The sequence below is a fragment of the Podarcis muralis genome, chromosome 4 (assembly GCF_964188315.1).
Source record: "Podarcis muralis chromosome 4, rPodMur119.hap1.1, whole genome shotgun sequence".
In the NCBI taxonomy this organism is placed as follows: Eukaryota; Metazoa; Chordata; class Lepidosauria; order Squamata; family Lacertidae; genus Podarcis; species Podarcis muralis.
Window position 1 is genome coordinate 24,741,532 of NC_135658.1, and position 24,784 is coordinate 24,766,315.

The window sequence follows — 24,784 nt, forward strand, 5'->3', positions numbered from 1 at the left end:
AGAATCCAGTTTCAAAAAATCCCTGCGGGAGCCTAAAGAGATGCCCACCAAAAGAAGGGGGAGGACTTTCATTTGAAAGAGTCTCAAAGCTATCTTCACTGATTGAGCCTGATTCTTAGCATATAGAGATCTAATCTGGATGGCTGCTTTAGATGCATTAGTTGTTATATAGTCTCTATGGGCTAGAAAAGTCCTATTTGACCGTATTACTTGTCCCAGATATTTAAAGCAGTTAACCTGCTCTAGGGGGATCCCATTCTTCGACCATCGATGGAGTCTTGGTCGGGCAGAGAAGACCATGATCTTGGTCTTAGCATAGTTGGGTTGGTCCACCCCCATCGTTCAACCTGGACACTGAGGTCCAGTTCCAAGGGCCTTCTGGCAGTTCCCTTACTGTGAAAAGTGAGGTTACAGGGAACCAGGCAGAGGGCTTTCTCAGTAGTGGTGTCCGCCCTGTGGAATGCCCTCCCATGAGAGGTCAAGGAGATAAGTAATTATATAACACTGAGGAAGCACCTGAAGGCAGCCCTGTTTAGGGAAGTTTTTAATGTTTCTAATATTTTGTTGGAAGCTGCCCAGAGCAGCTGGGGAAACCCAGCGATATGGGCGGGGTATAAATAAATAAATAAATAAATAAATAAATAAATAATAATTAGCAGCAGCAGCAGCATAATTTCAAAATTATTTACACAAATTAAAATGAACATTAACAGCAAGATTCTCAAACTGCATTAAAACCATAGTGTGATGTTGTGGTGTCGGAATTAGACAGTCACTTTTGCCTTTTTATGATAAGCACAAGATGAAGTACATAAACAATTGAATTCCCTGTAAGATTCCACAGTATTATAGACTGAAATACATTTACCACTAGCTGCAAAAACTTTCCCGTCCAAGCTAGCTACATTGGCGTCAGTAACTATCATTCAATGAATCCCTATTCAGACCTGTACAGATAACAGCATGTGGTAACTTCAAAAGTAAACTTCACAGTGGGATGATGCATTATCTGAATCTACCCTAGCTTATCTCAAGCTCAAATTTAATACTGGCATAAAAACAGCCCACAAACATAACAGAGATTTCATTACATATGTTTATTGACAAGCAAAGTGAAGATATTTACCAGTGTTAAGAGAGCTTCAATATATCAGAACAGAAGCAAGTTAGAACAAAATGACTTTTAAAAAACCACACTCATATTTAATAAAATGGAAATTAATGTTATGGCAATTATTTAGAAGTTGTATTATAATTCCACCATCATGCGGTTTAAATAAAGAAAAGAAGTTCTCTTTCTTTTAAATTTGCTAATGAGGTTTTGAACATCATGTAGCTATTAGCATAATGGAAGCAGTCAGTCAGTATAGCTCATCCCCATCAACAAAATAGCCCTGAACACCATGCAGTCATTAACAGACAATTGAAAAGTCATCATCATAAAATGGCAGCACAAAAACATCACCAGTAACCAAAAATAAAACAATTATACAGGGCTGTGATAATTAATCCAAGCTGAAACTCAACTAAACAAGATGGTCTTTACAGGTCTACAGTCTAGAACAGTGTTTCCCAACCTTGGGCCTCCAGCTGTTTTTGAACTACAATTCCCATCATCCCTGACCACTGGTCTTGCTAGCTAGGGATGATGGGAGTTGTAGTCCAAAAACAGCTGGAGGCCCAAGGTTGGGAAACACTGGTCTAGAAGATGCTAGGGTAGTTTCCCAAAGGAGGGAAATCCAGCTGAGAAAACCCTGTGCCCAGCACCTGCCATCCAAACAGAGGACAAGGAACTCCTCTGAGCAGAGTCTCCCCTGCTGAAGTATCTTCTGTATCTATCATCCTCTTAAAACTTCACATTAAGACAAGGGCTAGGCAATATCTGATTTTCAACACTAATATATCACCAGCTAAACATTATGATATATTGATATATCACAATGTCTGAAATAAGGATGGAGCTATGCAGAGGCATTTGTTGGCTTCACGGTTTTTCCTGCACCATGATTTTTGCACAGTATGTGTGCGCATGCACACACACATCGTGATTCACTGTATGTTGCCCGGTGAAAAATTATAAAGCCAGTATCACAGTACAGTGGTACCTCAGGTTACATACGCTTCAGGTTACAGACTCCGCTAACCCAGAAACAGTACCTCGGTTAAGAACTTTGCTTCAGGATGAGAACAGAAATCGTGCTCCGGCGGCGCAGCAGCAGCAGGAGGCCCAGCTAAAGTGGTGCTTCAGATTAAGAACAGTTTCAGGTTAAGAATGGACCTCCAGAACAAATTAAGTACTTAACCCGAGATACCACTGTATGGACTTCAAACTGGTTTTGGACGATATACTGATATATCACCCAGCCCTAGTTAAGACATGGAGGAAAACTGAGCCGCTACCCCATGTTGTGTATAAGTTATGCTACAGGAGGACCCTATGAGGTATCAACTACACTCCCCACCTGTGAAGGCATCTGCCAAGGTTACTGGTTCATTCCGTGTGGTATATAAGATATTGATATTTGTCTCATGGCCTAAGGCTTTCAGTCTCACAAAAAGGCAGTTAGTTGGTTAGCAATGATGAAAACAAGGTCATCAGTTTATCTACAGAAATATTTTAAATCTGATATAAATTGTTGCTAATAAGAATTCTACTTCATAAGACTAAAAAAAGGGGAATCTGATTTTAAAAATGCTTTTCTCATATATATTTTTGTATATTGAATATGGTACAGTAATCTGTGGCTGAGGCACTGGTTGGTTCCGCCTTCATAGCGGAGAGACATGCTTTGCAACCAAATGACTCCAGATCCAACCCTTGGTATCTCCAGGTAGATAAAACTCCTGTTTGAATTCCTAGAAAGCCAGTGCCACTCAGTGTAGACAATACTAGATGGACCAATGATCTAATTTGATATGACAAAGCTTTCTTGATTGGTTCAACAACCAGCACATAGTTGCATAGCTTCTACACAGACTAGTACAAGAAATGTGTCTGCAATGGTATTTGAAACTGGAATCACTGTAGAGAACTGAACTAAACAGAAGGAACTGATTCAGGTAAGATAGTCAACACAGCAGACCAAAGGGTTATTTTTGAATGAGCTTCTCTTATCAATGAGCTGTATAGAACCCTGTTGAGAAAACTGTTTAGCTACCAAGCTGTCAACATCATATGGGTCCTGAATTTAGTACTCAAGGCTTCAGACAACACATCTGGAACAAGTAACATAACCTATGGCATTGTAAACTGCATTTGTTTACTTGATTTTAGGAAAAGCTTTTTTAATCCCTAAAGTCACGTTGCAATTGGAAGAACAGTCAACAGAACCAGGTTAAAAACAACATCATCTTCCAGTCAATATTATATGTTCCTGTGTAGATTTATTGCCATCACAGACACCATACCAAAGTCTATGATGCAAAGTTCATAATGTTAAAAGCCCTTTAACATTAATGAAACAGACTTGTCTCCAAATGAATTTGCTTATAATCTCAATTGAGCATAAATCAGGGTGTGATGGCTAGTACTCAACAGAGCAGAATGCAGCCCAAAGGAACAACCAGTCATTATTTTTGTCCCAGCCTAATCTTATATTCCCCAAAATGCAAGCTCAAACACATCTTGGGCTAAATTAACCACAAAGTATGATTATAACAAGCATCATTCTGTACTATTTATATTTAAGGGAGTGCTGATAAGAAGCCATCCCAGAGTAAAATTACGAAAATTACATAATAATTAGTAATTTCTGTAATACAGGATGTTACTTAAAATGAAGGAAGTCTTGCATTGAAGGTGCAATTTACAATCAAATATGCAGTCCCACTGAAATCCATGCATCTGCCCCAAGGGTTTAGGATTGTAGCTTTAGATAAAAAATATTCCAGCTTTAATTAACGTGACTACAGTTATGTGGATTGACCAACTCTGGCATTTGCAACTGAGTCTTCCATGCTTTTAACATCTGCTTGTGGAAGAGATGCATGTGCCCATTCAAATACCAATCCAATGATGACTGCCCCCTTTGGTTTAAAGATTATGCATATCGTCAGATTTAATTTCCTTTTTCAGTTTAGCCAGGCGTGCAAGACATTCATCTCGCCAGTGTCTTCTGGCATTTAGGTGTTCAGGGTCAGCTGGGGTCTTTTCACACATTGCCTGGTAAGAAAAGGTGGAAAAAAATACAAGTCAAAAATAGGAGAACTGCAGTCATACCTCGGGTTACAGATGCTTCAGGTTGCGCACTGTGCCGAACCCAGAAGTACCGGAATGGGTTACTTTCAGGTTTCGGCGCATGCGCAGAAGCACTAAATCATGCATGCGCGGAAGCGCTGAATCGTGACCCGCATATGTGCAGACGCAGCACTGCAGGTTGTGAACGCTGCGGGTTGCGGACGTGCCTCCCGCACAGATCACGTTCACAACCCAAGCATCCACTGTACAAGTAGGACCTGTAACAAAATGTTGCATTGTATCCTTCTACCTAAAAGAAGTGCAAAGCAATTTCCATTTGTTGTGGAAGCAAAGGTCCTTTCCATTCAACCAGTATATAGCACAACAAATGGTAAATCCAGGTATCTCCCATCCATCTAGTTAGGGCTACAGTTTTGGACATATCACGTTAACGTTAGTCCTAGAGAAAGAAGTTTGTACAGGAATCATAATATGTAGACTAATTTTAAAGTGTTTTTTAAAAAATAAACATCAGACAGTGTAATCAAAGTGGGATGTAACCATGGTTTATCCTGTTTATTCTCACCTGGTCCTGAACAATGCCATTGCGTTTTTTTTATTTTAATTTTTTATTTATGGTTTTCAGTTATATACATTTCAATAGTTTTGCAGTCATTTAAACATTTCAAAACTTGACTTCCTTCCTCCTCTTTCTGCGGTTCCTTAAATTTATTTTTATCATTTCCTGCATATTTTAACTTAACTTATTCTTTTATTAATCTGCTTTAATTGTATACTCTTATGAAACTGCAGGTTATTACAATAATCCTGCCAATGTCCTTATCTGTTTACAATTTGTCATGCCACTGCGTTTTTAAGCAACATAGAAGATTCCTGGTCCTTGGCCCTTTAGGCGTAAGTACATGCTGGGCATTTGACCTCCTTTTTGTCTCCTCATAGACATTGTAAAGCAATTTGTCTGTTTAGATGTCATTTTGAGTGCATCCTTAGAGAGATAACTTACGTAAGGTGAAATACTTAAGCCTCTGCTTTTGTGAGGCATAAAGACAAGAATGGGCCTTGAAAGTCAAGAGAGACACTGGTGCCAGTAAGATAAGAATGAGACAGGCTGTTCTGGAAAGATTATACATTAAAGGAACCGAGTGGAAAGAATGAAATGACTAGCAAGAAGCTAGTTCAGCTTTGTATCATGGAAGCATTTTTGCCCAATGTGTAAGAGTGCTCCAGATAATGACAACCAGTTTGTTGAATTAATGAGGTGACCCAAATATTCCAAAGTCGAGCATTTCAACTTACTGCTGATGAAAATACAGTGTTATGTCCTTTGGGCATGTATAGTGGTTCCTCCACCCCACCCCCTTAGATCAAACTGTCATTGCCTTTGGTGACAGCCATATTGCCTTCTTATTTTGCAAGTGGTTAATGTAATGATGTAGGGTGTATAACAGCTAAAGCTGGCGTATAACAGGTAAAGGTGTGCGTATGCACAATTCATTTTGTATGCTACACTGCAGAAGTGCCACTCAAAGTGGTAGCAGGCCATGAGCAATTGCTCACTGAGTCATATGCCTGCAGTTTATGCAAACTGGGCCCAGGTTGACTGTGCTGGTCTCAACATCTATTAATTTATACAGTATTGGAATTCATTGTTCATTAAACTTCCAAACAAAAGCCAACTGATGTGTAAACTGTACCAAAAATGGGTAAGAGCTGTTTCCTAAAAACAAGATATTATATGCAGGCTGTAAGTTTGATGGATGTCATGTTACTCCAATTTGCACATGTACCTGATTGATTTTCTGTTCTGTTTTCCCTGCAAAATCCGGTATTGGCCCAAAGGTTTTCAAGACACGTATCATACCTTCACGGTATCTGTCACAATAGTTCAGCATTCCTGAAATACAATTGGAGATCTCTTGTTGGTCTTTCCTAAACAGAGAATTCTACGTATACAAAGAACCATAAAACCAACAGAATTTCAGACCTGAGAAGAATTTCAAACTTGAGAAGTACAAATCATGTAGACAAAAAGAAAATATTTACAAGATGTCTGAAGTAGCTGGTGGTTGTTACTTCACATAGATTCACTGAAACCAATTGATCTGCTCTGATTATATTAATGGATATCACCCATTGATATTTACTCCATCTCTTGAGTGATTCAAACTTGGAAGCATTAGCTATGAAATAATCCTGCTGTCATGAATACTACAGAAATATACAGAGATTATGATGGGGGAGCTGCCTGAAGCATAGTATCCAATACAGTTTCCCCTGCTTGTTTTGCATGTGATTTTTTTTATAAGCTTAAAGTAATTCAGAAAGCTTGAAAACAAGCGTATAATGTTACCACATAATGTGGAACCTCAAAAGATTAGGCACACACACAGGAGGTACTTTGTGTTAAGATAATACTGTGATAGGTAAATGAGAAAATGTCTCTAGAAGCACTGTATTGCTGGCAGGTTTTTTCACTAAAAGGATCTGATAGCGTTTCTTTCTCTTTTTAAGTGCTGCTTTGCCAAAATTTTAAAATGCTCAGCTCTGGTATAAGAACTCACTGGACCCAAAATCAGCATTCACCATTATCATATTAAGTCAATTAGATATCCTTATAGTACTTCTCTTGTTAAAAAATGTTAAGGGCTTCCTTTCTGTCTGTCAGCATTCAGTTCTCATGTTTCTCCCTCTCTCTGTGTTCTCACTGACTTGCTGTTGGCACTTGTTCTCTAATCACAAGGCTACTGGCACAGTGCCCTACAGTCATTGCAGAGCAAAGACTCCTACGACCCTACTCAGAAGCAAGCCCCAGTAGTGCAGACTGGACAGCAGCCATAAGCTGCTGTCCTGTCTGCATGTTCACAACATATTCACAACAACATCCTTGGGAGGAGCAGCTAAAGGTATTAATTTCCCAAATAGTGAAGTCCATTGGATAGCCTATAGGTTTATGGGTTGTTGTTTTTTAAATTCGGACCCTTCAAAATCAGGTTCTCCCTTCCAGAACAAATGGAACAACCCAAAAAGTTCCATTTGTGTAGTATCCCCAAAGGTTGAGAATAAGTTGGACCCAGCAAGCTTTCACAGGTCTAAGGGACTGGTATTATTTTCTTTTCTCAGTCAAGCCAGTGAAGTAACTCTTGTCTTTTTGTTCCTGGATCTGTAGCTGGAGATGTTTAGCACATGAAATGTACCAAATGGACTAGAACAGTCTGGCACAATTTTTGATAGATCAGACAAGACCAGACACAGCTCACCACAGGCTGAATTAACTTTGTTTTTGTTTTCTACCTAGAAATGCAAAAAAGTGTGTGTGTGTGTGTGTGTGTGTGTGTGTGTGAGAGACAGCATGCGAGTAGAGATCCTTGCGCGTCACAATACAGAACTGGAAGTTTATTATTGTTTTGGTGGGTTATATATTGTGTAGACCTAGTCTTAGGGTGCTTCTATGTGATGACACTCTGAATTGGAACACTAGTCACCCACAAGCTGCATGTAAAAAACCATTTATACCAGGCCTGAATTGGGGATAAAGCTACATGCCAAAGCAGTAATCCTTTATCTAAACCCAATGCTCCTCTTTAATGAAGTACCTTATCATTCTTATGCCAATTCTTATCATTCATCATGGTGATGTTTGGAACAGCTTTTACAAATGGCTTGGAACATCCTGATACTGAAGATTAAGGTGTAAAGAAGAACAGGATTTAGGTCTTAGATCTGACCTGTTAAACCGATATTCACAACTCCATATCATGAAACATTTGCCTTGGAAACTCCCATGCTTAAATCTTAGTGGAACAAATGGCATACCTTCTGCATTCAGATGCATGGTTTCCAGGGGTCCAATAAAAGCGTACCGCATTCCCAAGCCATCAGACATTACAAGGTCCAGATCATCAGAAGATATTACTCCATCCTGCATGGTGAGAACATTATGAATGCTGAAGAACTTCACAAATTCTACTTCTTTGCTTAATCTCTAATCCCAGGGATGGAGAATATATTGAAAACAGAAGGTTGTTTTTTTTAAGCTCTACCTCTCCTTTAAATCAGAACCAGTGAAGGCGGTGAAGGTCCTGTGTGAGTGCCTGGAGGCTGTTGGAGGATGGATGGCGGCTAACAGATTGAGGCTGAATCCTGACAAGACAGAAGTACTGTTTTTGGGGGACAGGGGGCGGGCGGGTGTGGGGGATTCCCTGGTCCTGAATGGGATAACTGTGCCCCTGAAGGACCAGGTGCGCAGCCTGGGAGTCATTTTGGACTCACAGCTGTCCATGGAGGCACAGGTTAATTCTGTGTCCAGGGCAGCTGTCTACCAGCTCCACCTGGTACGCAGGCTAAGACCCTACCTGCCCGCAGACTGTCTTGCCAGAGTGGTGCATGCTCTAGTTATCTCCCGCTTGGACTACTGCAATGCGCTCTACGTGGGGCTACCTTTGAAGGTGACCCGGAAACTGCAATTAATCCAGAATGCGGCCGCTAGACTGGTGACTGGGAGTGGCCGCCGGGACCACATAACACCAGTTCTGAGAGATCTGCATTGGCTCCCAGTACGTTTCCGAGCACAATTCAAAGTGTTGGTGCTGACCTTTAAAGCCCTAAACGGCCTCGGTCCAGTATATCTGAAGGAGCGTCTCCACCCCCATCGTCCAGCCCGGACACTGAGATCCAGCGCCGAGGGCCTTCTGGCGGTTCCCTCATTGCGAGAAGTAAGGTTACAGGGAACCAGGCAGAGGGCCTTCTCGGTAGTGGCTCCTGCCCTGTGGAACGCCCTCCCAGCAGATGTCAAAGCAATAAACAACTATTTTACTTTTAAAAGTCATCTGAAGGCAGCCCTCTTTAGGGAAGTTTTTAATGTTTGATGCTGTACTGTTTTTAATATTCAGTTGGAAGCCGCCCAGAGTGGCTGGGGAAACCCAGCCAGATGGGCGGGGTATAAATAATAAATTATTATTATTATTATTAATATTATTAAGTAAACAAATCTGTTACTATTCTTAAATGAACCATATATATTATATACATGTATTACATCACATACTATATTCTGTACAGTTAGCTACAGAGTTACCTTCCTATAATATTATTATTACTGTATCATTATTTATAATATAGTATCAGTGTGCTTTGTCTCTTTTACGGCAGTGGTGTGGAAGCATTGGCCCTCCAGTACAACTTTATCAGCTCTAGCCAACAATTAAAACATCTAAAAACTAATAACGGAAGCATCACACAGGTTTTCTGAGAGGTAAATCCAAGTATATTTGGTATAGAGCAAAGAGTCTTTGGAAGAAGCAAGAGAATCTTGGATAGTGGTGGGCTGAGCTGGAGAAGTAAAGGTCATGTATTGGGATAGAAGAACAAGGTCATGGAAGGCTTTGAAAGTAAGGACAAGGAATGGTGAGGAAGTCAATGTTTGGATTTAAGGGTAGGCAACTCACGATCGGGACGTGGGTGGCGCTGTGGTCTAAACCACTGAGCTTAGTGCTTGCCGATCGGAAGGTCGGCGGTTCGAATCCCCGCAACGGGGTGAGCTCCCATTGCTTGGTCCCAGCTCCTGCCAACCTAGCAGTTCAAAAGCATGTCAAAGTGCAAGTAGGTAAATAGGTGCTGGTCCGGCGGGAAGGTAAACGGCATTTCTGTGCGCTGCTCTGGTTTCGCCACATGACCCGGAAAAACTGTCTGCGGACAAATGTTGGCTCCCTTGGCCAGTAAAGCGAGATGAGCACTGCAACCCCAGAGTCGTTCGCGACTGGACTTAACTGTCAGGGGTCCTTTACCTTTACCTTAACTCATGATCAGTCTAATGAGAAAGTTTGATGATTTGGGCGGAAGAGTACCAGAGACCAAGGTGAGACAATGGAAAACCACAGGACAAAACTCCTGTAGTTTAGGTGAGAGATAACCAGGCCATGGAGCAGTTTTTTGCTAAGGGGATGAAAAGGAAGAGCCATATTTTTACAATGTTGTGAAGCAACATGACTTGGGCATGGGCTGAACATGGGGAACAAAGGAAATGAGTAAAAAATGAAATCACGGCTATATGCCTGTTCAACAGGCTTAATGTTAACACTATAAAAGGATAAGCAAAGTGTACACAGAGAGAGGAAGGCTTGGGATGGAAGAAGTTCAGGCTTAGATACAGTAAACAGTTTAATTTAAGCTTGACATGGTAACAAAGCATCTGCACAGAAATATATGAGAAAAGCAGCAGGAGATGTGGGATTAGAGTGAGAGGGAGAGATAGAGCTGGCTATCATCTGTGCAAAGGTGGTACCAAAAGCCATGGGATTTAATGAGGAAACATGGGGTTAGCATGTACCAACACAGAGAGGGAAAATGAGGAAAAGCTGGAGATGATTTAAAAAATACATTCACTTATCTTCTATTTATTTATTTTTAGAACAGTGGGATATTGGCATGTTCGAAGAAGCGGGAGAGAGGGTCTGATTATGTGGAAGAGGGGAAGGATAACAACAGGAGAGATCCCACAAGGAAGCAAGTGAGGATGGGATCACAGGGGACATATGGAGGGGCAAGAAGAAACTAGGGTAGTTAACTTATCAACTGAGATCTTGGGGGGGGGGGAGAGGAAAGGCAGGAAGTTTTTTAAATGTTTATTATGTTTTTATATATGTTGGAAGTTACCCAGATGGCTGAGGCAACCCAGTTAGTTGGGCAGGGTACAAATATTTTATGATGATGTTGATGACATAGACAGCAGAGAGGGGGAAGAGACCAGAGTGAACAGCTTTGGATATCAAACTGTATACTTTTGATTATTGGAATATTTGACTTTTTAGAATAAATGAGCATTTAAATTTGATGCTGGCCGCTACAACCAAAAAGAACAATTCTTTTCAAAAGACTTAGCAGCATAAACCATTTTGAAGCTGCTCTGTACATTGTATATAAGTAATGACTTTCCAGTTTATGCAAGGTACATTAGTGCAATCCTGCAGGGTGGGGCAGGGCACAGATTATGAGAAGAAGAGAGCAGAATTTCAGAAGAAATGTTAAGCGTTCTTGTCCCACTTTCACTTCTTATGAACAATTATGGTTTCCACTACAGTACAACTTTTGCTTTTGCTTTAAAAGTGTCTTTTAAAATGGAATTGTCCCAGGTGTGCGTCTTCATGGTTGGAACAAGATGATTGAATGCAGACAATGCAGGTGCCTCACAACTGCTATGAGAAGCTGCTTGCATCATGTAGGCAATTTGCATGGCTTCAACATGCCAACACTTTCAGGAAACTCCCAAATCTCCTATGTGGCATCCGTCACAAAGTGCTGTTCAAAGCTCAGTTAAATCTACAGGGTACATTTCCAAGAAATAGCAGCACACCCTAAAAACAGGTTAGGACAAGTGCATCCTCTTGGCTGTTCCGCAGGTTACTGAAAATTTCTACAAGGCTATCCCTAAGATATTTACAAAGCTGCCCCCCCCCCCATTTTAAAAAGAAAGCTTAGATTAGAATACATATTCTTAGCTAAGAAAGTCACATTCCATCGTGGCATACTAAACAGTTTCTGTAGCATAACTAAGAAAATTACGGAAAGGCAGACCTCATTTCCATACACAGCTCTGTCCCTGTTTAGTTGGCAATGCAGATCTATAACACTCATAGCAGAAACCACAATCCTGCATCACCAGTTGAACTGGCACGTAATTGCACGTTCAGTGAATTGTGCTGTTTGGAGCCATTCTGTGATTCTGAAGAAACAAAGCTATGGTGGACATTTTTCTAGAAGTTATATAAAAAAGATACACAGCAATATAGGTCCCTGCAGAAATACCATCCAGAAAAAATGATGCCAATGGCCAATCTGACATACCGCCATACATATATACTCTCCAGATCATTCCATTAAAATGCATCTTAAAAACCAAAAGCAGTGTTGAAAGAAGGCCTTAACAGGAGTTTGGTGAATTCCATTCATTGGCAATTTTCTCAGTTTCTTTGTAGCTTGCAGATATCAGGAACTCTACAGCACAAAATCTATTTTCCCTTCTCCGGGATACTTACTATATAGGTTGTCAGGGACTTGAGGCAGGCCAATTTAATTTCTTTCTCTGTCCTCCATTTCCTTTTATTTTCTCCTTTGACTGACACACAAAAACACTGGATGTCTCAACTACAGATTCAACTGATAGACCCAAACCTGACTTAATGTTTCTTTAAACTCTACTGCTCATCCCTAACACCCACCCACACCCACGGTTCAGATGCCATAATATTTTTGTAAGCTCTCGTCTGGATGTTGTTTTTCAAATTAACATACTTGTGTACTTCTGTGTACCTAGGGAATCCACAAGGTATGTACAAGTCACTCCTTTATTTCTGGGTAAAATAAAATAAATAATGACAAAACATGATGTCAAGATATTAAATTTTGCTGTACGGTATTATTATCCTTCAAAATGTCTCCCCCCGCAACAGAATAAGGCCTTTATTTAAAAAGTGCTTAGAAATCTGTAAATAGCTGGCATGTCTATAGCTAGAAGGCCATCGACAAGTTCAAATTTCACATTCCCTTAGTAAGTCAGATCAGATGTTCAATTGACACACAAATAATTTTGTCCCTGCTGCCAAAAGAGTGTCTTTTAAAGACTACCCGTTGTTCTTTGTGCTTTTAGGAGTTCTTTACAGTCTTACAACATACAATTACAAATCCTTTGACTAATTCCCTTAGGAAGCAATCCTGCTCACTTTTAAGCCGGGTAAGCAGCAGTGAAAAAAGCAGCTACTGTCCTAATGGTGCCTTCCAAAGGTCTCTCTGGGGGCAACAAAATAAAGGAAGAAAAATAAGCTACTCAGTTCCACACATTACAAAAGCACCATGAGCAACTTCTGCTTCTCCTTTCGCCATTGCTGCTGCAATGCGGCAAGTGAGAGTTATGGATCTCCTCCCCTGCAAGATCACTGGGGTCACAGGTCATGCTGGGGTGACTAGTTGCACGTCCCACATTACAGCAGAAGCAGACTTGGCTTGATTTTTCTTTGAAGTGTCGAAAGCATCTCCCACCCTATAGCACAATCTGTTTTCAAAATGAGTTTAAAAACTCAAACAGAAGATGAACCTGTAAAAGCAATTGCTTTATGGGCTTCTTTGGTTTCCTTCCCCAGAACTAATATGGTAAAACTCCATGAATGGATTATGCTGTCAGCGTGTTGTATTCATATTATTTTAAGTGGGAATGAAATAATGTTTAGGCAACGGAGATTGGATGCAACGTATTTTAATAATCCTGAGTTGGTAAATAGTATTAGTAAAGAGTTAAAATATATTTCTCAAAGGAACCAGATGTCTCTTAGCCTACTATATGGGATGCAGGTAAAGCATATATAAGAGGTATAATTGTATTTTTAAAAGGTGTCAGAAATAAAGAAAATGAATATTCCACAAGAAACTCAACTAAAAACTAAGATTAGCACTTAACAATAACAGCACAAACGAAACAGAAGTGTGCAAGGAGGTGAACAATTGAAGAGTACAAGACAACAGCTTGAATAAATGCAAGTTCAGAAGTGGGGGAGATCTTTAATGTTTCTTAGACAAAAACATTTTGAATTTGGTAACAAGCCATCTAAAATGCTAGCAAAGTTATTAGCACAGGCTCCGGCAGAATAAGCAGGCGAGACCATTAGTGGGTCCAACAGTGAAGAAGGCAGTTTCTGGAAGTGAGGGGCAGAAAGGGCTCATCAACCTGAGAAGGTTGCCCATCTAGGAGAAGGAAAACTCTGACCCTACACCTCTGTTGCCTTGTGGCTATACTCATCCACGAGAAAGGCTTCAGGAGTAAACTCTGAGGAAAAATCCTGGGGGGCATCTTCAGGAGAAGAAAAGGTTAAAGAGTAAACCCTACACAAATTTGGAGTGGAGCCCCTAAGATGGTTGGATGGTGCCTTGTACGCCTCCTTCTGGCAACTCCTGCAACCAAGCTGGTGCCAAATGTATTGCTCTGCTTTCCTTTGGACCACAACAGTGAGGCTGGGGGTGGGAGTCTTGTCTTCTGGTGCTGTCCAGGATTTCCATACCCAGTTCTCAGGCTTGCACCCTGGGGAGGTCACTTCAGTGCTGCAAATGCAGCAGTTTGATTTCATTCCCAGAGGCACACTCCATTGTCCCTTGAGACAGGCAGATGCCAACAAGTTGGCATCCACACATTGTTACTAATGAACTTATGAAATGGAAAAATTCCTGGAGAAAAATTAAGCTCTAGAAACTTTTCCAAGCCACATCACTGATTTAAAACACATATGCAGTTTAACCCCAAGACCCCATGTGAAGCAACTCGCATATAAGAATGAGGGTGGGGTGGGTAACTTTTGGCTGTCTATATATTGTTGGGCTCCTCCAACTCCCATCTTCCCTGACCACTGGCGATGATAAGAGTTGGAGTCCAGCACCATAGTCAGGGCTACACCTGATCTATGATATCAAGAGAAAGATACAGGTAACCATGTATAACAATGCTTCCTTGCAATCACACATTGTTTACAGTTACACACAACGGAAAAACAATAATGGCCTTCACCACTGAAACTCAAGACAAAGAGAGGAGACTGAGAAATTGCCTTTTTGCGCAAGGAGGTCATAACGAGTATCAGAGAATATGTAACTGTGGGAAATGCTACAAGCAATGTCACTACAAGCCATAATGAACTACACTCCAAAAAAGCAGCAGCAGGAGAAATTTGTCTTTTATTCCCTTGTATCAAATGATTATCAAAAGTTGAGAGATGTGATTCTTGAAAGCTAAGCTTACTGCTGCTTAAAGGATTACTTTCATAGTTGTTTCACTGAGCACAAATGTTATAAAGTATACCCAGAGCCTTCTGAATGCAAGAGGAAACGAAGGGAAACAACATGAAAATCAATATTTCTCTCGCTGACCTTTTCACCTTGTTCTTCTGGGCTTGAATGAAAATGGCATTGTTTTGGAGTGTTCCTCATATTACTGTGCAACTTAGCTTGCGTCTCTCTCTTTTTTTTTAGCATTGACTAATTATCAGTTAATGTTATTGCACAGGGGTTGTTAAGAAAATAATTAAAATATTTTGGAATATTAAATAATTTAAAATAATAATAAGTTTCTGATCCTATTTATCAAAAGTAAGCTCCACTGAGCTCAACGAGACTGATCTCCAGACTAAGTAGTACAATGCAGTCTACTGGAAGCACATTCAAGTCGGTTAAAGAATAAAAATCATACATACACCAACAAGTCTCCATGCTTCACTAATGATTGCATACTGGAGTCGGTTCAGAGCAAAACCATCTATCTCTTTTGTCAACCGAACCGGAGATTGCCCAATCTTCTTCATCAGAGCATAGGTTTTCTCGACTGTAGAAGGTTCAGTTTCTGGGTGGGGAACCAATTCAACCAGAGGAACATAATATGGTGGGTTTACCTTTACACAAAACATATTTAGAAAGAAAAGAAACATATTTATGAACATACCATTACAGCCAGTTAGCATAATTTGTGACCCTTGCATTTCAGAGGGTGGACAAGATAACCCTTGAGGTTCCCTTCCAATTCTATGAAAACCAGTATTGACATTAGGCAAGCCCTCTGATAGTAGTATTAGATCAGGGGTCAGCAAGGTTTATCTTGCCTGGGCTAGATCGGTTCTGTGGAGATCCCTCTCCCTGCGCAGATGGGATTTCCGGGACCATGGAAGCACGTCCCCACGCCATGCTGTACCAGTGGCTCAGTTCGGGGGCGGCTTGTGGGCCAGTCAAACAACCTCTGTGACCCCTGTATTAGATGATAATATGGGCACACCCACCCAGCATTCTACTCACGGACAGACGCGTATTTGCATGGCACTGGAAAATAATCAAATCATTCAATTCAAACCTGGAAATGGCAAGGGAGAGCTGAAGAGTCCTTGTGGCTTGCACGGGAGACCCTTCCCAGAGCCCGAAGAGGCACCAGTAAGGGTGGAAGAAGCCCAGAAGAGACTGGAGGTGCAGTGGAGCTTTGTTTATGCTGCTCAGCCTCCCCGCCTAGCAGCTGATGTGCGGGGTAGCGCAACAGCCACTTTCCTGCACATGCACCAGTCTCCTGGCAGCCCCAGAGCTTCAATTCTAGTTGTGGATATTTTTGGATACGGTATTTTTTTGGTATGGATTGATGAGAGAGCGGCAGAGGGGCAGTTTAAAGGGTGTTTAGAGGATGCTCCCCACTTTACGTGATTTCGCTTACTTGTGCGGGGGCCTGGAACATAATCCTTGCATACATGGGGCGTCACCTGTAACACATCATCAGTGTGGATGGCACTTGACAGAGTACAAGGGGATAGGCACCTTCCCTGACAAGCTTACAACCTAAAATTTAACACATGCAAAATAGTTGAGGGTGAGAGGGAAGGGTTTAACAGGAGAGCAGGGTGTGGTTGGTTCAGTTGCACATGCCTAGGTTGGTTATGGTCCAACTTAAAGTGGGACATGGGAACTAAAAAGTTTGTGCCACAAGTTTCAGGGAAATGTAGGTTCTGAGTGTTGAATTCACAGAGGGAAGACCAAGTTGTTTCCTGTCTTTCCCAAGCCCAGTTTGGGTGCATGTCTTGACAACGGACTCTGACAAAAACAAACTAAGGTCTTTTAAAACTTGGGAAGGCACTGACTGAGCCTGGGAGCTTCTGGATGTAAAGCAGATTGCTCTGCCACTAAGCCTACCCTTCCCATGAAGAATATGATCTGCCTCCATGACCAGAGGCAGCAATGCTTCTGAATATCAGTTGCTGGAAACCACAGAAGAGGGAGGAGAGTGCTCTTGTGCTGCTTGTGGGTTTCCCACAGACATCTGGTTGAATCAAGGAAGGGACGCCAAGGATCATCTAGTCCTGTGTTGCAGGAATCTCAACTAGACCATACATTACCGGATACTGGACTAGATGATCCAGAAGGCTCTTCTTATGTTCTTAAAGCTTCTGATGGCTGTATTACAATACTAGAAGCAGCTGATGGCCATCACAAGCAGATGAGGACCACTGAGCTCTTGTTGTATTTGTGGGTTTCCCTCTGGCATCTGCCTGGCCACTTCAAGCAGCATAATGTAGAGCTAGATAGGACTTTGTTATGATCCGGACTGGCTTTTCTAATGTAAATGTTAATTGTGATATACTGGTATATCACCATGTTTACCTGGTGATATATCACGATGTTGAAAACCAGGTATTGCCCAGCTCTACTGATCACTGCATTTATACCACTCTTCCCAGGGTAGCTTGCAAAACTGTGCCATCATAGATTTAATGCAACATATCAAAGTGGCATCCCTTTGGAAAACTTGCATATAAATGAGTAAGAACTGTACTTATGACATACAAGCCGAACAACACAAATTTAGGCTTCAACACAATAAATTACTGAAGGATCTTGGTGTACTTACAGGATGTGCCACGATACACTGCTTAACGTGCTTTAGCCCAGTGAACAACTTTGTAGGCATAAGACAAGAGGTTGAGCTGCCTAGTATTACATCATTACTGACAATAAGGTCTAACTGGCCAAAAATCTTCTTTTTCAGTTCTAGGTTCTCAGGCGTACACTCCTAGAACACAAAAAAAGTTGAAATTATTTTTAAAAACACCTATTACATTCATTTCACAAACTCTTTAGAAATGAACTAAGACGTTTTGAAAAGTGGCAAACAAACATCTGCTTACTGCTTTATAAATCGAAACAACTTACAACTTTCCACTGTCAAGCTAACACTTTATGGATCTTTAGGATCAACATTTCCAGATGCTGTGCTTAAGGAAAAGTGATTGCACCAGATACAAGGGCTAGTAAAATCACAATATTTTTTACAAAGTGGTATCCTTTTATTAGGTTTGTAAAAAAAGTGTTTGATACCTTGCCTATCATCAAAACAGGTTTTTCATCTCACGCAAGTACTATCTAGGTTGAAAATAATAGCCATGTCTGTGCATTTAAATGCCCCAATGATGATGTAATATTTAATACATTTATAAAGCATTTTTCGAGATAAACTTTTCACAAATAAGTAGAAAATAGTTAATCTCTTATAATTCGTAGCATTTTATTTTATCTTGTTCAGTGTTCCTGATTACATAATGTAAAAAAATGATGTGCAAACTTCCGTCTGGAGTAAAACACATTTCCCATGAGGCCAATAATTCCTCAAAGTTTTACAATGCCAATTTTATAAAGTATACCAGTTAACTGAGAAATCACTGCGCTTGTGGCAGATGTTATATGCTCCAGATTTTGGGGCTTGGGGAAGAAGCTTGCAGAGGATGGAATTTTACTGACCTTTTAAAGTCAACAACCACTGCCGTTCTGAGTGATAGAACAGGGTCATTTTCGAACATCAGAACCGACTATAATGCATCCCTTTATTGGTGCAAAACAAGGCTTTGCTCGTAATTCCTGGATCGGTTCAGTCTGCAAGGTGGGTTACCTTTAAATATTTTCCTTTAGCAAAGTCACAAGGCTAGAACTCTGTAGATACTTGTTCAAACTAATAAAGGAGCAGCAGTGAATAGTTTTATTGTGAGATTCTCCACCTGAAACCCAAAGCTTTCTTTCAGATCAGATGATAGTCACAGAGGTGAAGCTCAACACTCTTGGAAACTCAAACCTACAATGATTATGCAAGGCTTCTGAATAGACCATTTGCTGAGGGCTTCTTTGATAGTGGCACAATTGTATTCAATTTGTTGGACTGGTGCAATAAAAGTTTCTGTCCTTGTCAAGCATGGATTTGTTTTCTTAGCTAGGGAGACTGACTCCCTGAAGAATAGAAGGAAAATTTAGCTCTAAACCAGCTATTAATCCAGGGCTTCATCACTTGCGACCAACTACAGAGCTTCTCAAACTATTCAGATCACCCTGAGAAAAAGATCAAACATGAAATGGATAGGCCTAGTACTGAAAAGCCAGCTCACCTCAGTACAAGTCCACCTGAGTGAATTTTAAAAGGACATTGTATATTCCTGTGCCCATTTCTGTTTTGCTGAGGATCACACAGCTCAGATGCACCAAAACAGTAGAGCCTTATTTGAAAACTTTAACACTTGAAAAAAAGGCTATTGCTGTAACCTGAATTTCAACTTAATTGACCCTTGTAAAAGCCCTATTAGGACATGCCAAATTGTTGGCTTTAACAACAATTCACTGTTGAGACTTCCCCCTTAGGTGTTTTTTAAAAATGCATGCCCCAGGTTTACAATGTAAATGCAGACAATTATGGTTAAAAGCCATAGGCACACACTGTCCCTGAAAGTACCAGAAAAGCATCATGCGAGAGTTCCCAGTTAACTCAATGAACACTTGAACTGTTGTGAATTACTTTGATATTATGTGCCCAACACCAAGAAAAAGTCAACTTGTTCCAGTCCTCAAGTATGTTTTGTACTGTACCTAAATGGAGCAATTTTACAATATGTAATTTTGAGGTACTCACTACACATGAGCTGAATCTTTTTACTTATTTATTTAAAGTGTCTTCTTAAAAGGGAGAAAAGGCTGAGATCCGGGAGAAGGAACTCACCAGTTCAAAATCAGAGGTGGCTACTCACATTTATATAAAGGCGAAACTAAGCTTTATTTAACCTCTGTCAAAGACCCAATTTGACACCCCCATGTGCATGTGCATTTGGGTACACATAAACATACAGAGAGAGAGAGAGAGAGAGAGAGAGAGAGAGAGAGAGAGAGAGAGAAGGGCTGGGAGCCTCAATGGCATCCCTCTGGAGGCTTCACCCCGGCAAAAAACACAACTACCCCCCCCCCCAGCTAGGACACTGTATAAGGTATGTCTATGGTGTGAATTAGGGATGCGGGTGGCACTGTGGGTTAAACCACTGAGCCTAGGGCTTGCCAATCAGAAGGTTGGCAGTTCGAATCCCCGCGACGGGGTGAGCTCCCGTTGCTCGGTCCCAGCTCCTGCCCACCTAGCAGTTCGAAAGCACATCAAAGTGCAAGTTGATAAATAGGTACCACTCCGGTGGGAAGGTAAACGGTGTTTCCGTGCGCTGTTCTGGTTTGCCAGAAGAGGCTTAGTCATGCTGGCCACATGACCCGGAAGCTGTACGCTGGCTCCCTCGGCCAATAAAGCGAGATGAGCGACACAACCCCAGAGTCATGAGACTGGACCTAATGGTCAGGGGTCCCTTTACCTTTACGGTGTGAATTGGCCCCATTCTCAAGACAGTCAGACTTGCAAATGTGGCCAGCTTCTACAATCCCAACATCCCTTCACAGTAAGAGGCATTCCCCCTCACTGAATGTTCAGCCCTAGGAGGGTAAAGGCTAGAAATATCTAATACTGCAAAGCCTATGTTTGTAATATTGAGACTCTTAAGTTGAAGTCATGCCCTGGATTTTCAGAAAGTTCTGCCCCCAATTACAGAGCCACCTTTTGGTACTTCAAAGACCCAATTTGCAATTAATAACACACCAGCTGCACTATACATGTAAAAACAGGGATCATATCACTTTAAACAGTTATGGCTTTCCCCAAAGGAATCCTGGGAAGTCTACTTTGTTAAGGGTGCTGAGAGTATCGTGTAGATGGGGCTAGCAAGCAGTAAGAATTAAGTGGGAATGCCTGCAGCCAACAGGACATCTATTTGTTATGTTGACACTGAACGTCTTTACATCCCAACATTAAGATTTGTGTGTTATGCTACGGTAGGTATTTTGTTTGTAAAAATGTCATTCAGAAACATACCACACTCGCAGAGCGAATGACAATTATATCTTTGGCATAGCAGGCAAGTGCTGACCTGTACTCAGATCCACTTCGGGGATTTTTTGTTTGTACTGCACATAATTTTACACGAGCAGCAATGAAAAGTAATATAAGGAAAATGTTAGAAGTAGGTAGTTGCACTCAGAGCAGATAGCAGATGGATTGCATAAGGGTTCTTTAGAACCCCTGAAGCTTATTTATTTATGAAGTATTTTCATATTGCCATCTCATAAGATATCAGGGCAGCCTGTACAACATAAAAAGCAATTTAAAAAGTAAAAAAAAATCATTAAACTGAATGTTTAATCAAAACGTTTTAAACAGCTGCATAGGCCTGCCGGCCTAAAAAGTGTCTTCAAGAGATGCCTGAAAGTCAAAAGCAAATATTCCTGCCAAATCCCCGCTGAAAGAGTGTTCTTCACAGTGCAAATATGAAAGGGAAAAGAATTGGAGCTGCCTGGAGGGACTAACCGTTGGTTAAGAAATGACGAAACAAAGCTTGCGTAAGTGAATTTCAGTTTGCTCAGCATCGGAGTGCGCACCATTTCTGCAGGACGGCGGGCAAGTGGTGGCAAGTACAGCAGATGTACTAATTCTCTGATTTAACTGGTATTAAGGAGAACATGAAGTGCAGGAGTTCTCCTTCAAACAATTCATCTTACGAGAAGTAACAAGCGAAGGCCCTAGAGTAGGGGTGAGGTGCAGGGTCTGAATTTGGCCCTCCAGACTTTCCTACCTGCCCCTTGGGACTCTCCCTGGGTTCTCTCCCTCCCCAGCCCTACTCCACACTCTCTGTGTATTTTGCATGGTTGGAATGTGTCCATGAACTAAAATAATATCAGCTTTCCTGGATAGAAAGATAACATATCTTATATTCTCATTCTCACATGAGAAGTTGGCCTTATGACTGAAAAAGCCCACCTCATCCCATGGGAACACTTGCAATTGACTGTTAAGACAGTGTGTATACCACGGGTGTCAAACACAAGGCCCGCGGGCCGAATCCGGCCCGCCAGACCTCATCATGTGGCCCGTGTAGCTGCCGCCGGCCACCAGCCTTCACCTTTTATTCTCGCTTTTTTTTTTTGACACAAGAAAGCTGCCTCTTCAGCGCATGCGCGGCAGCCTACAAGCCAGAGAACGTCTGCCCTCTAGCGGCGCCGGCCGTTCTACACAGGAAACCTCCACTTTACATGCATTCAGGAAACCTCCACTTGTTTTTATATTGAGCGCATGCCACCCTGTGATGTGACAGATCCAACGGCTGCCTGAACCCTTCTCTCCTGTACTGTACTGTACTGACTATGTTTCTGCTTTCAGAGTTAGTTATTACTTACATTATTATAAAAAACAGTAATAATTGAATGCAGTGACAATAATTTATGATAATAAAGAGTGGACACATAGTCCTACAGATACAACCGGCCCTTTGAGGGTGACCAAACTGCTGATGCGGCCCCCGATGAATTTGAGTTTGACACCCCTGGTGTATACCATGCCCATATCAGTGTGAACAGGACAGACGAGAAACAAGAACCACAATTACCCAGCCCTGTTAATTCAACTGCTGCCTTGAATAACTGGATGAAGGATTTTGAAGGAAGTAGAGGGGAAATGTTCACTCCCTTCTTGCACTACTAACAACACTTCATTTGGGCTGCCCAGATTATTAAAAGCAGGGGGAGGAAAGAAAGAGAGCCCCTCCTTATAATATGTCAAAAGTGTCTTATGGAGAGGGTGGCAAGATATTCTTCCTCACCCAGGCCTGCTACTACTTTAACTGGCCTGGACTGAACATGGCTTGGCACAAACATGTGATCGTGCCACTTCCAAGAGAGGTCACGGTTCTTTGATCCTTCACCACTCTGCTGAACTAAGTCGTGACTTGGCATGTCGTTCAGATTCCAGCCTAACTGCAGGCTGTAGCCAAGCTTTGTCGCATGGGATACAGCCGAGTTATGCAGATTTACTTCCACATTTGATCCATATTAACCACAAAACCCTTGAAAAAGTTTCAGATGAATTTTATGTGTAACAACATTTCTTACAATAATGAGATTGGTCATGCCTGATTGAGACTATATACTTCCGTTGCCCGATTTTTATCAGATTTCTATTGGTGTTAATAAAGTCAACCATGAATACAGATAATATTCAGTCCAGTAACTATGTAGCTATACTTTACTTACTGAATAACTCAGAGCCTTTACTAATTGTGGTGAATTATCTTCTAACAAAAGACAAAGTCCAAAAATACAACAAAAATACAGAATAGGACTTTCGAGAATCACATCCTCGCATTGGAGGAATGAGAGTGAGTGAGTGAGTGGACATTCATATCACTTTGTAAAATTGAGAGACTGCAGATAACCAAATATTACACCTATGTGCTCTTCTCCTGTTCAGTTGTAGGACTTATGGGATAGAAGCCAATGATATTTGAAGAGGGTATTTATAGGCTTTTGCAAAGATGGCTCTCAAGAAGAATATCCCATTTCTCATTTCCCAAGGCAACATTGTTATGACCATTGTATAAAGTTAACAGAATTATGACATCAAGTAGCCCATTCTTTAACAACCGAGACCAATGGTCTTTAAAAAGAGAATGAGGGCACTTCCAGGGAACTTGTTTTGAGCACTGACTGCAATCTGATTGCTGGAAGGCTAAACAACATTATGTCAAAGTGAGTATTATCCTGCACTTCCCACTGAATTGTCCAACTCTGGCACAAAAAGTCCAATCCTTTAGAGAACCTGGTCTGCAGCATAAGACATTCCAGTCAACTATCATTGTGTAACCTGGATTTGCTGGTATGTGATTGAATCCCACCCTAAAATAGCAAAGGTCCCTGGAAGCAACTTTAGTTTAAAGCCCCGCTGATTTCTGTGGGAAACATTTAAGACCATGATTACACTTTTCCCAATAATTTTGCTTAGTTAATAAGTGACAATAGGCCAAGTGAATTGAAAATCAGGGATGGAAGAACTGTACCTAAATCAATTAACATGAAGAGTATCAGGGGCGCCGACTTATAAAAAATATTGGGGGGGGGCCATACCGGGGTCCTGCCCCGGGAAGTTTTCTAAGTTCCAGAGAAACACTTCTCCCAGCTCGGGCACTTTCCCTGCAGCCGGGAAAGCGCCATCGCCCGTCCCATCCCCCCCAACCCCCCCACAGCAGCAGCGGCGAGCGTCTCTGCCTCCCCCCCCCCCGCTCACCGCCCGGTCCCCACCTCGCAATAAGCAACAGCGGCGGCGGCGCCTCCAGCTCCAGGCCCTACCGCAGCTCAGTGGCAGTAATGCCTCTGTGCAGCCCGCTCGCCGTCGACTCAGGTCCCTAGACTTTGGGATGCCGCGCGGAGGCAACAGCCGAGAGCTGTTGAAGCAAGAAAGAGACCGGGAAAGGGGGGGGGGAGCCCTTGGCCACGGCAGCCCGGCTCTTCCAGCCCCCGGGGGCGGAGTTTACCTCCCCCAAAAAATCACAATTTATTCAAGTTGCCCCCCCCCCCCCAGCTGGCAAGTGTGGCTTCAAGCCGCCCGTTTCCATCTACAGTCGCTTTTCTGGTTGCGGGGAGTTGCAAATGTGCTTCTGGCTGGCTTTGGGGGCGGGGAGCTGATGGGTCGGCTTTGTTCGTGTTTCCCTCATGTGTTTGTGTGCTGTGAGCCGCCCTGAGATCCGCGGAGGAAGGGCGGCATACACAAGTCTAATAAATAAAACTAATCCCTCTCGGCCGCCTTGCTGCGTGAGGCGAGGACTCGCCGCCTGACAGGAACGAGGCCAAGCAGCAGGGCGCGCTCAGCCGACGAGGCTCCCAGGCGCCCCGCTCCGCCCCTTCCCAGCCCGGCCG

The 24,784-nt window shown here is 42.0% G+C and overlaps 1 protein-coding gene across 1 annotated transcript in view; it reads right to left on the reverse strand.

The window, feature by feature from the left end:
- Positions 1-1,078: 1,078 nt before the first annotated feature.
- CRYL1 (crystallin lambda 1) overlaps positions 1,079-24,784 on the reverse strand; it is a 39,621-nt gene continuing 15,915 nt past the window's right edge. The window contains exons 4-8 of the mRNA XM_028726292.2: positions 17,607-17,768; positions 15,424-15,618; positions 8,012-8,117; positions 5,986-6,092; positions 1,079-4,162 (exon numbers count right to left, since the gene is read on the reverse strand). Coding sequence (XP_028582125.2) covers positions 4,034-4,162; positions 5,986-6,092; positions 8,012-8,117; positions 15,424-15,618; positions 17,607-17,768 — 699 coding nt within the window. The 3' untranslated portion in view covers positions 1,079-4,033. The remainder of the gene's footprint in view (positions 4,163-5,985; positions 6,093-8,011; positions 8,118-15,423; positions 15,619-17,606; positions 17,769-24,784) is intronic.